At 37.4% G+C, this 19,468-nt stretch overlaps 1 protein-coding gene across 1 annotated transcript in view; it reads right to left on the minus strand.

The window, feature by feature from the left end:
- The window catches only part of LOC139394598 (glutamate receptor ionotropic, NMDA 2A-like), an 86,736-nt gene extending 84,529 nt beyond the window's left edge, over positions 1-2,207 (minus strand). Inside the window, exon 1 of the mRNA XM_071142700.1 lies at positions 2,190-2,207. Within this exon, the coding sequence (XP_070998801.1) occupies positions 2,190-2,207 (18 nt within the window). The remainder of the gene's footprint in view (positions 1-2,189) is intronic.
- Between the last annotated feature and the right edge of the window lie 17,261 nt (positions 2,208-19,468).

Consider the following 19,468-nt stretch of genomic DNA (forward strand, 5'->3'; position numbering starts at 1 on the left):
GAGGTGTTATAGAACTAGATGGTCAATTAGACCAGGGTACATAGATGAGGTGTTATAGAACTAGATGGTCAATTAGACCAGGGTACATGGATGAGGTGTTATAGAACTAGATGGTCAATTAGACCAGGGTACATGGATGAGGTGGTATAGAACTAGATGGTCAATTAGACCAGGGTACATGGATGAGGTGTTATATAACTAGATGGTCAATTAGACCAGGGTACATGGATGAGGTGTTAACAACTAGTAGATGGTCAATTAGACCAGGGTACATGGATGAGGTGTTATAGAACTAGATGGTCAATTAGACCAGGGTACATGGATGAGGTGTTATAGAACTAGATGGTCAATTAGACCAGGGTACATAGATGAGGTATAGAACTAGAAGGTCAATTAGACCAGGGTACATAGATGAGGTGTTATAGAACTAGATGTTCAATTAGACCAGGGTACATGGATGAGGTATATAACTAGATGTTCAATTAGACCAGGGTACATAGATGAGGTATAGAACTAGATGTTCAATTAGACCAGGGTATATGGATGAGGTGTTATAGAACTAGATGGTCAATTAGACCAGGGTACATGGATGAGGTGTTATAGAACTAGATGGTCAATTAGACCAGGGTACATGGATGAGGTGTTATAGAACTAGATGGTCAATTAGACCAGGGTACATGGATGAGGTGTTATAGAACTAGATGGTCAATTAGACCAGGGTATATGGATGAGGTGTTATAGAACTAGATGGTCAATTAGACCAGGGTACATAGATGAGGTGTTATAGAACTAGATGGTCAATTAGACAAGAGAAGAAACAATCGTTTGGATTCGTGTTTAAAGGGCAAGTCCACCGCTTTTAAAACCCTCATTTTTACAATACCAGTGTCTACATACAGCCTTGTGAAGACGACACATTTTCTACGATTTTGTCGGCGAAAAAACATTAACATTTAAAAAGTTCTACCCGAAGACATCGTCAAAAGTAGATGAATAAAAAACTGTGATTTTAAAACACTGTGACATTCACGGTAACGTGGGAACCTTGAAACTCATTGCAGGATTTAAAATCTCTATATTCCTTCCTTTGACACCTGCCCTGTGATCTGTCAGGACCTGTGTGTGTGTGTGTGTGTGTGTGTGTGTGTGTGTGTTCTCTCTCTCTCTCAGCAGTAAAAGGTGACAGTCATTTTCACACAGTCCACGCGTCGTTGGCAATTGTGATCAGAAATAAGAAGTGTTTGGGGGGGGGGGGGGGGTGAAGAAGACAGACAGCAGGGCCTTGGAGAGGTGATACGTTTGTGTCTGTGTGTCTGTCTGTCTGTCTGTTAGTATGTCTGTCTGTCTGTCTGTCTCTCTGTCTGTCTGTCAGTCTGTCAGTCTGTCAGTCTGTCTGTCTGTTAGTCGGTCTGCCTGCCTGTCAGTCTGCCTGTCTGCCTGTCTGTCTGTATGTCTGTTAGTCAGTCTGCCTGCCTGTCAGTCTGCCTGTCTGTCTGTCTGTCAGTCTGCCTGTTTACCTGCCTGTCAGTCTGCCTGTCAGTCTGCCTGTCAGTCTGCCTGCCTGTCAGTCTGCCTGTCTGTCTGTCTGTCAGTCTGCCTGTTTACCTGTCTGTCAGTCTGCCTGTTTACCTGCCTGTCAGTCTGCCTGTCAGTCTGCCTGTCAGTCTGCCTGTCAGTCTGCCTGTCAGTCTGCCTGTTTACCTGCCTGTCAGTCTGCCTGTCAGTCTGCCTGTTAGTCTGCCTGTCTTCCTGCCTGTCAGTCTTCCTGTCAGTCTGCCTGTCAGTCTGCCTGTCAGTCTGCCTGTCAGTCTGCCTGTCTGTCTGCCTGCCTGCCTGCCTGCCTGTCTGCCTGCCTGTCTGCCTATCAGTCTCCCTGTCAGTCTGCCTGTCAGTCTTTCTGTCAGTCTTTCTGTCAGTCTGCCTGTCTGTCTGCCTGTCTGTCTGTCTGCCTGTCAGTCTGCCTGTCAGTCTGCCTGTCAGTCTACCTGTCTGTCTGCCTGCCAGTCTGCCTGCCTGTATGTACACAGTATGTGGACACCCCTTCAAATTAGTGGATTCTATTTCAGCCAATAAATCAAGCACACAGCCATGCAATCTCCATAGACAAACATTGGCAGTAGAATGGCCCGTACTGAAAAACCAAAGTGACATTCAACGTCTCATCATCTCATCAACTCTTTCCTCTGTACCTCTCTGGTCCTCATCATCTTATCTTATTATGGAAAGCCAACTTTCCAACAAGTCAGTTCGTCAAATTTCCAATCTTGGAAGCAACGCCAACACAAGATGGTCAACACCGTCGGGAGCTTCATGAGATGGGTTTTCATGGCAGAGCAGCAGCACACGAGCCTAAGATCAACATGAGCAACGCCAAGCGTTGGAGCTCGTCGCCGTTGGACTCTGGAGCAGTGGAAACGCGTTCTCTGGAGGGATGAATCACACCATCTGGCAGTCCCCGACTGACGAATCTGGGTTTGGCAGATGCCAGGAGAACCTGCCCCAATGCATAGTGCACATAGTGTTTGATTTGATTTGATTTACCTGCCCCAATGCATAGTGCCAACTGTAAAGTTTGGTGGATGAGGAATAATGGTCTGGGGCTGTTTTTCATGGTTTCGTTCCAGTGAAGGGAAATCTTAACTCTACAACATACAATGACATTCTAGATGATTCTGTCCTTCCAACTTTGTGGCAACAGTTTTAGGGAAAGGCCATTTCCTGTTTCAACACCCCCGTGCACAAAGCGAAGTCCATACAGAAATATTTGGTCGAGATCAGTGTGGAAGACCTTGACTGGTCTGCACAGTGTGTGTGTGTGTGTGTGTGTGTGTGTGTGTGTGTGTGTGTGTGTGTGTGTGTGTGTGTGTGTGTGTGTGTGTGTGTGTGTGTGTGTGTATGGTTGTGTGTGTGTGTGTGTGTGTGTGTGCGTGTGCGTGTGCGTGTGCGTGTGTGTGTGTGTGTGTGTGTGTGTGTGTGTGTGTGTGTGTGTGTGTGTGTGTGTGTGTGTGCCAACAGAGAGGTGTTTTCTATGTTTTTAGGATTTGAGGACATTTTCTGATTCTGATCAAAAATGTTGAGTAGAAAACAGAGACTCAAATAATACCAGCAGAAAATATGACTTCCTTTCCTCCTCTTCCTCCACTTCCTCCTGTCTTCCTCTTCCTCCTCTTCCTCCACTTCCTCCTGTCTTCCTCTTCCTCCTCTTCCTCCACTTCCTCCTGTCCTCCTATTCCTCCTCTTCCTCCTGTCTTACTCCTGTCTTCCTCTTCCTCCTCCTCCTGTCTTCCTCTTCCTCCTCTTCCTCCTGTCTTCCTCCTGTCTTCCTCTTCCTCCTGTCCTCCTCTTCCTCCACTTCCTCCTGTCTTCCTCTTCCTCCTCCTCTCTTCCTCCTGTCCTCCTCTTCCACCACTTCCTCCTGTCTTCCTCTTCCTCCTGTCCTCCTCTTCCTCCTTTCTTCCTTTCCTCCTCTCTTCCTCTTCCTCCACTTCCTCTTCCTCCTGTCCTCCACTTCCTCCTCTCTTCCTCTCCCTCCTGTCTTCCTCCTCCTCCTCCTGTATTCCTTTCCTTCTCTCTTCCTCTTCCTCCACTTCCTCAACTTCCTCTTTCTCAACTTCCTGTTCCTCCACTTCCTCCCTCCATCTTCCCTCTACTATGAAGTTACAGCTGATCAACAGGAGAAACACGATGTGCCCTATTCATAATGAACTACTGGCACATGTACTGTCTTCTGCACTGATGCACTGACGCTGTTACATTAGGCAGGGGGAGAGGAGGGAGAGAGAGATAGGGAGAGGAGGGAGAGAGATAGGAGATAGGGAGAGGAGGGAGAGAGAGAGATAGGAGATAGGGAGAGGAAGGAGGGAGAGGAGGGAGAGGAGGGAGAGAGAGAGATAGGAGATAGGGAGAGGAAGGAGGGAGAGGAGGGAGAGGAGGGAGAGAGAGAGATAGGAGATAGGGAGAGTAAGGAGGGAGAGGAGGGAGAGGAGGGAGAGAGAGAGATAGGAGAGAGGGAGAGGAGGGAGAGAGAGCGAGAAAAGAGGGATGTAGAATTCAGCTGCCAGGCGTGACAGATGAACACAAGACAGTGACTCGCTATTCTCTCTCCTCTCTGTCCTTGTATGTCTATGTATCTCTCTCTCCTGTTCTCCCTCCCCCTATACACATACACATAGACACACAGACCAGGGTAATTTAGCCAGATTAAAGTAGCAGGGCTGAACAGAGGACAACGGGGGCCTGTGCATGGCCGAGAGAGCTGTCTGTCTGTCTGTCTGTGTGTGTGTGTTGTGCAGTTGACTAGTAAGATCAGCCAACACTAACACACAATCCTATCCTGGGGCTCCTATAGGCTCAGACACACATCCTGTAAACCTCAACCCTGCAGGAACTCAAACACACACACACATACACACACACACACACACACACACACACACACACACACACACCCTGATATTAGGGGCAAACATGCATTCTCCCCTATAACACAGCCTCCTAAACGAGAGTTACGGAGGAAAGATGAGGACCAGAGAGATACATAGGAAAGATAAGGACCAGAGAGATACAGAGGAAAGATAAGGACCAGAGAGATACAGAGGAAAGATAAGGAGAGATACAGAGGAAAGATAAGGACAGAGAGATACAGAGGAAATATAAGGAGAGATACAGAGGAAAGATAAGGACCAGAGAGATACAGAGGAAATATAAGGACCAGAGAGATACAGAGGAAAGATAAGGACCAGAGAGATACATAGGAAAGATAAGGACCAGAGAGATACAGAGGAAAGATAAGGACCAGAGAGATACAGAGGAAAGATAAGGACCAGAGAGATACAGAGGAACGATAAGGATCAGAGAGATACAGAGGAAAGATAAGGATCAGAGAGATACAGAGGAAAGATAAGGAGAGTTACAGAGGAAAGATAAGGATCAGAGAGATACAGAGAGAAGATAAGGACCAGATAGATACAGAGGAAAGATAAGGATCAGAGAGATACAGAGGAAAGATAAGGAGAGATACAGAGGAAAGATAAGGACCAGAGAGATACAGAGGAAAGATAAGGATCAGAGAGATACAGAGGAAAGATAAGGACCAGAGAGATACAGAGGAAAGATAAGGATCAGAGAGATACAGAGGAAAGATACGGACTAGAGAGATACAAAGGAAAGATAAGGACCAGAGAGATACAGAGGAAAGATACGGACCAGAGAGTTACGGAGGAAAGATAAGGAGAGATACAGAGGAAAGATAAGGAGAGATACAGAGGAAAGATAAGGACCAGAGAGATACAGAGGAAAGCTCCTCTCCTTTCCTCTCCTCTCCTCTCCTCTCCTCTCCTCTCCTCTCCTCTCCTCTCCTCTCCTCTCCTCTCCTCCCCTCTCCTCTCCTCTCCTCTCCTCTCCTCTCCTCTCCTCTCCTCTCCTCTCCCACCTCTGCTCTACTATCTCTCTCACTCCCTCTACAGTCATCATCTGAGTCCTCTCCTAGGATTAACAAACAGGGCCTAGTTAAACCTCTCTCTCTTCTCACCCTACATTCTCTCTCTGCTCTGCTCTCAGCTCAGCCTTATCAGCAGCTTTCTGATTGATTAAAGTAGGACGTGCTCTGCAGATCAATCCTGTCCTGCCACTCTGACACACATAGAGAGAGAGGGATGAGGGAGAGAGGGGGATGAGGGAGAGAGGGGTATGAGGGAGAGAGGGGGATGAGGGGGAGAGAGAGAGAGGGAGAGTATATTTGACCTCTCAGCTTCCCTATCAAATATAAAAATCTCAAATAGAAAACCGAAGAAAATTAACAATAATGACAAATGGTTTGATGAAGAATGCAAAAATCAAAGAAAGAAATTGAGAAACCTGTCCAACCAAAACATAGAGACCCGGAAAACCTGAGTCTACGCCTTCACTATGGTGAATCACTAAAACAATACAGAAATACACTACGGAAAAAGAAGGAACAGCACGTCAGAAATCAGCTCAATGGAATTGAAGAATCCATAGACTCTAACCACTTCTGGGAAAATTGGAAACACTAAACAAACAACAACACAAATAATTATCTATCCAAAATGGAGATGTATGGGTAAACCACTTCTCCAATCTTTTTGGCTCTATAACAAAGAATAAAGAGCAAAAACATATACATGATCAAATACAGATCTTAGAATCAACTATTAAAGACTACCAGAACCCACTGGATTCTCCAATTACATTGAATGAGTTACAGGACAAAATAAAAACCCTCCAACCCAAAAAGGCCTGTGGTGTTGATGGTATCCTCAATGAAATGATCAAATATACAGACAACAAATTCCAATTGGCTATACTAAAACTCTTTAACATCATCCTTAGCTCTGGCATCTTCCCCAATATTTGGAACCAAGGACTGATAACCCCAATCCACAAAAGTGGAGACAAATTTGACCCCAATAACTACCGTGGAATATGAGTCAACAGTAACCTTGGGAAAATCCTCTGCATTATCATTAACAGCAGACTCGTACATTTCCTCAATGAAAACAATGTACTGAGCAAATGTCAAATTGGCTTTTTACCAAATTACCGTACAACAGACCATGTATTCACCCTGCACACCCTAATTGACAACCAAACAAACCAAAACAAAGGCAAAGTCTTCTCATGCTTTGTTGATTTCAAAAAAGCCTTCGACTCAATCTGGCATGAGGGTCTGCTATACAAACTGATGGAAAGTGGTGTTGGGGGTAAAACATACGACATTATAAAATCCATGTACACAAACAACAAGTGTGCGGTTAAAATTGGCAAAAAACACACAACTTTCTTCACACAAGGTCGTGGGGTGAGACAGGGATGCAGCTTAAGCCCCACCCTCTTCAACATATATATTAATGAATTGTCGCGGGCACCAGAAAAGTCTGCAGCACCCGGCCTCACCCTACTACAATCTGAAGTCAAATGTCTACTGTTTGCTGATGATCTGGTGCTTCTGTCCCCAACCAAGGAGGGCCTACAGCAGCACCTAGATCTTATGCACAGATTCTGTCAGACCTGGGCCCCGACAGTGAATCTCAGTAAGACCAAAATAATGGTGTTCCAATAAAGGTCCAGTCACCAGGACCATAAATACAAATTCCATCTAGACACTGTTGCCCTAGAGCACACAAAAAACTATACATACCTCTGCCTAAACATCAGCGCTACAGGGAACTTCCACAAAACTGTGAACGATCTGAGAGACAAGGCAAGAAGGGCCTTCTATGCCATCAAAAGGAACATAAATTTCAACATACCAATTAGGATTTGGCTAAAAATACTTGAATCAGTCATAGGTCTGGGGTCCGCTCACCAACCAAGACTTCACAAAATGGGACAAACACCAAATTGAGACTCTGCACGCAGAATTCTGCAAAAATATCCTCCGTGTACAACGTAGAACACCAAATAATGCATGCAGGGCAGAATTAGGCCGATACCCACTAATTATCAAAATCCAGAAAAGAGCCGTTAAATTCTATAACCACCTAAAAGGAAGCGATTCCCAAACCTTCCACAACAAAGCCATCACCTACAGAGAGATGACCCTGGAGAAGAGTCCCCTAAGCAAGCTGGTCCTGGGGCTCTGTTCACAAACACAAACACACCCTACAGAGCCCCAGGACAGCAGCACAATTAGACCCAACCAAATCATGAGAAAACAAAAAGATAATTACTTGACACATTGGAAAGAATTAACAAAAAAACAGAGCAAACTAGAATGCTATTTGTCCCTAAACAGAGAGTACACAGCGGCAGAATACCTGACCACTGTGACTGACCCAAAATTAAGGAAAGCTTTGACTATGTACAGACTCAGTGAGCATAGCCTTGCTATTGAGAAAGGCCGACGTAGGCAGACATGGCTCTCAAGAGAAGACAGGCTATGTGCACACTGCCCACAAAATGAGTTGGAAACTGAGATGCACTTCCTAACCTCCTGCCCAATGTATGACCATATTAGAGAGACATATTTCCCTCAGATTACACAGATCCACAAAGAATTAGAAAACAAACCCAATTTTGATAAACTCCCATATCTACTGGGTGAAATACCAATGTGTGACATCACAGCAGCAAGATTTGTGACCTGCTGCCACGAGAAAAGGGCAACCAGTGAGGAACAAACACCATTGTAAATACAACCCATATTTATGCTTATTATTTATATTATCTACCTCACTTGCTTTGGCAATGTTAACACATGTTTCCCATGCCAATAAAGCCCCTTGAATTGAATTGAATTGAATTGAGAGAGGGAGAGACAGAGAGAGAGAGAGAGAGAGAGAGAGAGAGAGAGAGACAAAGAGAGAGAGACAAAGAGAGAGAGAGATGTCCCTCTACAAAGGTGGAGAGAGAGAGACAGAAGTGGAAAAGGAAAGAGACAGGTAGAGCTGGAGGGGGGACTGAGATAAAGAGATAATGAAGACGAGGGGATGAAGATGGACAGAAAGAGAGAGAGAAACACACAGATGTGTGATTATGTGTGATAGCTTCTGATTGGTCAGTTCTCTAACACTACTGCGTAGAAACATCCAATCATTACTCTCCTGTCAAATGTGACAGGGAACCAATTCAACCCGTACCTGATGGACGGAAGATGAGTGTACACACACACACACACACACACACACACACACACACACACACACACACACACACACACACATACACACACACACACACACACACACGGAATACTGTCCTCTAACAGACTGTAGTCTCTATATAACACCTATAACAGACTGTAGTCTCTATATAACACTGTCCTCTAACAGACTGTAGTCTCTATATAACACCTATAACAGACTGTAGTCTCTATATAACACCTATAACAGACTGTAGTCTCTATATAACACCTCTAACAGACTGTAGTCTCTATATAACACCTATAACAGACTGTAGTCTCTATATAACACCTATAACAGACTGTAGTCTCTATATAACACCTCTAACAGACTGTAGTCTCTATATAACACCTATAACAGACTGCAGTCTCTATTAACAGACTGTAGTCTCTATATAACACCTATAACAGACTGTAGTCTCTATATAACACCTATAACAGACTGTAGTCTCTATATAACACCTATAACAGACTGTAGTCTCTATATAACACCTATAACAGACTGTAGTCTCTATATAACACCTCTAACAGACTGTAGTCTCTATATAACACCTATAACAGACTATAGTCTCTATATAACACCTATAACAGACTGTAGTCTCTATATAACACCTATAACAGACTGTAGTCTCTATATAACACCTATAACAGACTGTAGTCTCTATATAACACCTATAACAGACTGTAGTCTCTATATAACACCTATAACAGACTGTAGTCTCTATATAACACCTATAACCGACTGTAGTCTCTATATAACACCTATAACAGACTGTAGTCTCTATATAACACCTCTAACAGACTGTAGTCTCTATATAACACCTCTAACAGACTGTAGTCTCTATATAACACCTATAACAGACTGTAGTCTCTATATAACACCTATAACAGACTGTAATAACTGGTCCAGGGTCAGATAGAATACAGTCCTCCTGACTGGGGGGTTACTTCATGTCTATAACAAATGGTCCAGGTTCAGATATATTAATGTTCTATAAAATGCATTCTCATGTTCTATAAAATACATTCTAATGTTCTATAAAATACATTCTAATGTTCTATAAAATACATTCTAATGTTCACACACACACACAAACACACACACACACACACACACACACACACACACACACACACACACACACACACACACACACACACACACACACACACACACACACACACAGACATTCACCACGTGTTCAGTAAGAGACATAGTGAGGGGTGGATACACACATCAACTGGGTCCCGCACACCTAAACACACACACACACACCCCACACACAACCATACACACACACACACACACACACAGCCACAAGAACACACACACACAACCGCACACACACCTAAACACACCACACACACACAGCCACAGGAGAGGCGGTGTGGAAGGAACTAACAGCAGATCTCTCTATGGTTTGAAGTATAGGATATATAAATAGCAGAAAAGACACACACACACACTGTGTTTGTCTGCAGGGCTCTGAGCACAGTCAATGACGTGTGTGTGTGTGTGTGTTGTTGAGTCGGTTACTCTGTCAGGACTTTTTAACAAGCAGCCAAACCCCACAGGGGTAACTGACAAAACAACATCAACTCTCTCTCTCTCTCGCTTCCATTTTTCTGTAACTCATTTTATTCTTTCTCAATCTCTCTATTGCTCACTGAAACCCCCAGTATCTCCATCCCTCCCTCCCTCCCTCCCTCCCTCCCTCCCTCCCTCCCTCCCTCCCTCCCTCCCTCCCTCCCTCCCTCACTCACTCATCTATCCTATCCTCTGTTCTTTAACAAGTCCAAGTTCACTTTCCTCTTTATTTTATCTCTCTATCTATCTCTCTCTCTCTCCTTCTCTCACTCACCCACCCTCCTCTTTTCTAATGTCCAATATCCCTCTCTTCTCATCTCTTCTCTCCTTGAAGGCCAGAGTACACATTGTGAGTGGGTGAGTGAGAAAGCAAGAGAGAGAGATAGATAGAGAGATAAAATAAAGAGGAAAGTGAGAGAGGGAATGAGAGAGAGAGAGAGAGAGAGAGAGAGAGAGAGAGAGACAGAGAGAGAGAGAGAGAGACAGAGAGAGACAGAGAGAGAGAGAGAGAGACAGAGAGAGAGAGAGAGAGAGAGAGAGAGAGAGAGAGAGAGAGAGAGAGAGAGAGAGAGAGAGGGGGTTGAATCGAATTCAGAGAGAGAGAGATAGACTGAGGGAAAAAGGTATGGATCATGGGATCATGGGTTCCTGAGATCTTCTGAAAAATATATAATTATAATATATAGGATAAATGTAGTGAAACTTAGATTTTTTTTCCAGCAAAGACTACATCAACACCACATCATACTACCATCTACATCAACACCACATCATACTACCATCTACATCAAACCACATCATACTACCATCTACATCAACACCACATCATACTACCATCTACATCACACCACATCATACTACCATCTACATCACACCACATCATACTACCATCTACATCACACCACATCATACTACCATCTACATCAAACCACATCATACTACCATCTACATCAAACCACATCATACTACCATCTACATCAACACCACATCATACTACCATCTACATCAACACCACATCATACTACCATCTACATCAACACCACATCATACTACCATCTACATCAACACCACATCATACTACCATCTACATCACACCACATCATACTACCATCTACATCACACCACATCATACTACCATCTACATCAACACCACATCATACTACCATCTACATCACACCACATCATACTACCATCTACATCACACCACATCATACTACCATCTACATCAACACCACATCATACTACCATCTACATCACACCACATCATACTACCATCTACATCACACCACATCATACTACCATCTACATCAACACCATCACACCACATCATACTACCATCTACATCAACACCACATCATACTACCATCTACATCACACCACATCATACTACCATCTACATCAACACCACATCATACTACCATCTACATCAACACCACATCATACTACCATCTACATCAAACAACATCATACTACCATCTACATCACACCACATCATACTACCATCTACATCAACACCACATCATACTACCATCTACATCAACACCACATCATACTACCATCTACATCACACCACATCATACTACCATCTACATCAACACCACATCATACTACCATCTACATCAACACCACATCATACTACCATCTACATCAACACCACATCATACTACCATCTACATCACACCACATCATACTACCATCTACATCAACACCACATCATACTACCACCTACATCAACACCACATCATACTACCATCTACATCACACCACATCATACTACCATCTACATCAACACCACATCATACTACCATCTACATCAACACCACATCATACTACCATCTACATCACACCACATCATACTACCATCTACATCAACACCACATCATACTACCATCTACATCAACACCACATCATACTACCATCTACATCAACACCACATCATACTACCATCTACATCACACCACATCATACTACCATCTACATCAACACCACATCATACTACCATCTACATCAACACCACATCATACTACCATCTACATCAACACCACATCATACTACCATCTACATCAACACCACATCATACTACCATCTACATCACACCACATCATACTACCATCTACATCAACACCACATCATACTACCATCTACATCAACACCACATCATACTACCATCTACATCACACCACATCATACTACCATCTACATCAACACCACATCATACTACCATCTACATCAACACCACATCATACTACCATCTACATCAACACCACATCATACTACCATCTACATCAACACCACATCATACTACCATCTACATCACACCACATCATACTACCATCTACATCAACACCACATCATACTACCATCTACATCAACACCACATCATACTACCATCTACATCACACCACATCATACTACCATCTACATCAACACCACATCATACTACCATCTACATCAACACCACATCATACTACCATCTACATCAACACCACATCATACTACCATCTACATCACACCACATCATACTACCATCTACATCAACACCACATCATACTACCACCTACATCAACACCACATCATACTACCATCTACATCACACCACATCATACTACCATCTACATCAACACCACATCATACTACCATCTACATCAACACCACATCATACTACCATCTACATCACACCACATCATACTACCATCTACATCAACACCACATCATACTACCATCTACATCAACACCACATCATACTACCATCTACATCAACACCACATCATACTACCATCTACATCACACCACATCATACTACCATCTACATCAACACCACATCATACTACCATCTACATCAACACCACATCATACTACCATCTACATCAACACCACATCATACTACCATCTACATCAACACCACATCATACTACCATCTACATCACACCACATCATACTACCATCTACATCAACACCACATCATACTACCATCTACATCAACACCACATCATACTACCATCTACATCAACACCACATCATACTACCATCTACATCACACCACATCATACTACCATCTACATCAACACCACATCATACTACCATCTACATCAACACCATCAAACCACATCATACTACCATCTACATCACACCACATCATACTACCATCTACATCAACACCACATCATACTACCATCTACATCAACACCATCAAACCACATCATACTACCATCTACATCACACCACATCATACTACCATCTACATCAACACCACATCATACTACCATCTACATCAACACCACATCATACTACCATCTACATCACACCACATCATACTACCATCTACATCACACCACATCATACTACCATCTACATCAACACCATCAACACCACATCATACTACCATCTACATCAACACCACATCATACTACCATCTACATCAACACCACATCATACTACCATCTACATCAAACCACATCATACTACCATCTACATCACACCACATCATACTACCATCTACATCAAACCACATCATACTACCATCTACATCACACCACATCATACTACCATCTACATCACACCACATCATACTACCATCTACATCAAACCACATCATACTACCATCTACATCAACACCACATCATACTACCATCTACATCACACCACATCATACTACCATCTACATCAACACCACATCATACTACCATCTACATCAACACCACATCATACTACCATCTACATCAACACCACATCATACTACCATCTACATCACACCACATCATACTACCATCTACATCAACACCACATCATACTACCATCTACATCAACACCATCAAACCACATCATACTACCATCTACATCAACACCACATCATACTACCATCTACATCACACCACATCATACTACCATCTACATCACACCACATCATACTACCATCTACATCAAACCACATCATACTACCATCTACATCAAACCACATCATACTACCATCTACATCAACACCACATCATACTACCATCTACATCAAACCACATCATACTACCATCTACATCAACACCACATCATACTACCATCTACATCAAAACCACATCATACTACCATCTACATCAAACCACATCATACTACCATCTACATCAAACCATCAAACCACATCATACTACCATCTACATCAACACCACATCATACTACCATCTACATCAAACCACATCATACTACCATCTACATCAACACCACATCATACTACCATCTACATCAAACCACATCATACTACCATCTACATCAACACCACATCATACTACCATCTACATCAACACCACATCATACTACCATCTACATCAAACCACATCATACTACCATCTACATCAACACCATATCATACTACCATCTACATCACACCACATCATACTACCGTCTACATCAAACCACATCATACTACCATCTACATCACACCACATCATACTACCATCTACATCAAACCACATCATACTACCATCTACATCAACACCACATCATACTACCGTCTACATCACACCACATCATACTACCATCTACATCAAAACCATCAAACCAAATCAAAATTCCAAACCTAAAACCTTGCTTTTGGACAGATTTTCTACCAAGGACTATCAAGAAGAAAAAAAACTCCTAACAAAAACCAAAACGTGCAGAAGATACCCAGTGGAACCTTGAAATACCATCCAACACAACACTGAATGATTCATGTTCAGTCTCAACCTACTTCTGAAGACCAAACAAGTGAAGAAGACAATAATCTCTAAGGTAATTTTGTTAAATAAAGATTAATAAATAAGGCTACGAAGCTACGAAGCTTCTAGGACAGAACAGACCTGGCTGCAACATCAATTACACGTTGGAAGTGAGATGTGAGAAAACTCTTGAGCCAACGAACAACGGCAACAGCTTTTACCAGCTTCCTCGCCACCCAGAGGCCGTTGAACCCCCCCCCCCCCCCCCCTCCCCCCACCCCAACCCCCCCATGGCCATCCCTATGCAGATGTGATCACGGTACAGTACCCCTTGACAACTGTAGAACATTAGAATGTATTTTATAGAACATTAGAATGTATTTTATAGAACATTAGAATGTATTTTATAGAACATTAGAATGTATTTTATAGAACATTAGAATGTATTTTATAGAAGGTTAGAATGTATTTTATAGAACATTAGAATGTATTTTATAGAACATTAGAATGTATTTTATAGAACATTAGAATGTATTTTATAGAACATTAGAATGTATTTTATAGAACATTAGAATGTATTATATAGAACATTAGAATGTATGTTATAGAACATTAGAATGTATGTTATAGAACATTAGAATACCCCTTGGATATTAAAAATAACACTGCACACAATAAGTAGAAAACTAAGCTCCTCAAAGAACAACACAGAGATAATATTTATAATATAATACACAGATATAATATTTATAATATAATACACAGAGATAATATTTATAATATAATACACAGAGATAATATTTATAATATAATACACAGAGATAATATTTATAATATAATACACAGAGATAATATTTATAATACACAGAGATAATATTTATAATACGCAGAGATAATATTTATAATACAATACCCAGAGATAATATTTATAATATAATACACAGATATAATATTTATAATATAATACCCAGAGATAATATTTATAATACACAGAGATAATATTTATAATATAATACACAGAGATAATATTTATAATATAATACACAGAGATAATATTTATAATACACAGAGATAATATTTATAATATAATACACAGAGATAATATTTATAATATAATACCCAGAGATAATATTTATAATACACAGAGATAATATTTATAATATAATACACAGAGATAATATTTATAATATAATAACCAGAGATAATATTTATAATACACAGAGATAATATTTATAATATAATACCCAGAGATAATATTTATAATATAATACCCAGAGATAATATTTATAATACACAGAGATAATATTTATAATATAATACCCAGAGATAATATTTATAATATAATACACAGAGATAATATTTATAATATAATACACAGAGATAATATTTATAATATAATACCCAGAGATAATATTTATAATACACAGAGATAATATTTATAATATAATACACAGAGATAATATTTATAATACACAGAGATAATATTTATAATATAATACACAGAGATAATATTTATAATATAATACACAGAGATAATATTTATAATACACAGAGATAATATTTATAATATAATACACAGAGATAATATTTATAATATAATACACAGAGATAATATTTATAATATAATACACAGAGATAATATTTATAATACACAGAGATAATATTTATAATATAATACACAGAGATAATATTTATAATATAATACACAGAGATAATATTTATAATACACAGAGATAATATTTATAATATAATACACAGAGATAATATTTATAATACACAGAGATAATATTTATAATATAATACACAGAGATAATATTTATAATATAATACCCAGAGATAATATTTATAATATAATACACAGAGATAATATTTATAATACACAGAGATAATATTTATAATATAATACACAGAGATAATATTTATAATATAATACACAGAGATAATATTTATAATACACAGAGATAATATTTATAATATAATACACAGAGATAATATTTATAATATAATACACAGAGATAATATTTATAATACACAGAGATAATATTTATAATATAATACACAGAGATAATATTTATAATACACAGAGATAATATTTATAATATAATACACAGAGATAATATTTATAATACACAGAGATAATATTTATAATACACAGAGATAATATTTATAATATAATACACAGAGATAATATTTATAATACACAGAGATGATATTTATAATATAATACACAGAGATAATATTTATAATATAATACACAGAGATAATATTTATAATACACAGAGATAATATTTATAATATAATACACAGAGATAATCTTTATAATACACAGAGATAATATTTATAATACACAGAGATAATATTTATAATATAATACACAGAGATAATATTTATAATACACAGAGATAATATTTATAATACACAGAGATAATATTTATAATATAATCCACAGAGATAATATTTATAATACACAGAGATAATATTTATAATATAATACACAGAGATAATATTTATAATATAATACACATAGATAATATTTATAATATAATACACAGAGATAATATTTATAATATAATACACATAGATAATATTTATAATATAATACACAGAGATAATATTTATAATATAATACCCAGAGATAATATTTATAATACACAGAGATAATATTTATAATATAATACACAGAGATAATATTTATAATATAATAACCAGAGATAATATTTATAATACACAGAGATAATATTTATAATATAATACCCAGAGATAATATTTATAATATAATACCAAGAGATAATATTTATAATATAATACCCAGAGATAATATTTATAATATAATACACAGAGATAATATTTATAATATAATACACAGAGATAATATTTATAATATAATACCCAGAGATAATATTTATAATACACAGAGATAATATTTATAATATAATACACAGAGATAATATTTATAATACACAGAGATAATATTCATAATATAATACACATAGATAATATTTATAATATAATACACAGAGATAATATTTATAATACACAGAGATAATATTTATAATACACAGAGATAATATTCATAATATAATACACAGAGATAATATTTATAATATAATACACAGAGATAATATTTATAATACACAGAGATAATATTTATAATATAATACACAGAGATAATATTTATAATATAATACACAGAGATAATATTTATAATACACAGAGATAATATTTATAATATAATACACAGAGATAATATTTATAATACACAGAGATAATATTTATAATATAATACACAGAGATAATATTTATAATACACAGAGATAATATTTATAATACACAGAGATAATATTTATAATATAATACACAGAGATAATATTTATAATATAATACACAGAGATAATATTTATAATACACAGAGATAATATTTATAATACACAGAGATAATATTTATAATATAATCCACAGAGATAATATTTATAATACACAGAGATAATATTTATAATATAATACACAGAGTTAATATTTATAATATAATAAACAGATATAATATTTATAATATAATACCCAGAGATAATATTTATAATACACAGAGATAATATTTATAATACACAGAGATAATATTTATAATATAATATACAGAGACAATATTTATAATATAATACACAGAGATAATATTTATAATATAATACACAGATATAATATTTATAAGATAATACACAGAGTTAATATTTATAATATAATACACAGAGATAATATTTATAATATAATACACAGAGATAATATTTATAATATAATACACAGAGATAATATTTATAATACACAGAGATAATATTTATAATATAATACCCAGATATAATATTTATAAGATAATACACAGAGATAATATTTATAATATAATACACAGAGATAATATTTATAATATAATACCCAGATATAATATTTATAATACACAGAGATAATATTTATAATACACAGAGATAATATTTATAATATAATACCCAGAGATAATATTTATAATATAATACACAGAGATAATATTGATAATATAATACACAGAGATAATATTTATAATATAATACACAGAGATAATATTTATAATATAATACACATAGATAATATTTATAATATAATACACAGAGATAATATTTATAATATAATACCCAGAGATAATATTTATAATACACAGAGATAATATTTATAATATAATACACAGAGATAATATTTATAATATAATAACCAGAGATAATATTTATAATACACAGAGATAATATTTATAATATAATACCCAGAGATAATATTTATAATATAATACCAAGAGATAATATTTATAATATAATACCCAGAGATAATATTTATAATATAATACACAGAGATAATATTTATAATATAATACACAGAGATAATATTTATAATATAATACCCAGAGATAATATTTATAATACACAGAGATAATATTTATAATATAATACACAGAGATAATATTTATAATACACAGAGATAATATTCATAATATAATACACATAGATAATATTTATAATATAATACACAGAGATAATATTT

Source organism: Oncorhynchus clarkii, unplaced genomic scaffold (genome assembly GCF_045791955.1).
Source record: "Oncorhynchus clarkii lewisi isolate Uvic-CL-2024 unplaced genomic scaffold, UVic_Ocla_1.0 unplaced_contig_1649_pilon_pilon, whole genome shotgun sequence".
In the NCBI taxonomy this organism is placed as follows: domain Eukaryota; kingdom Metazoa; phylum Chordata; class Actinopteri; order Salmoniformes; family Salmonidae; genus Oncorhynchus; species Oncorhynchus clarkii.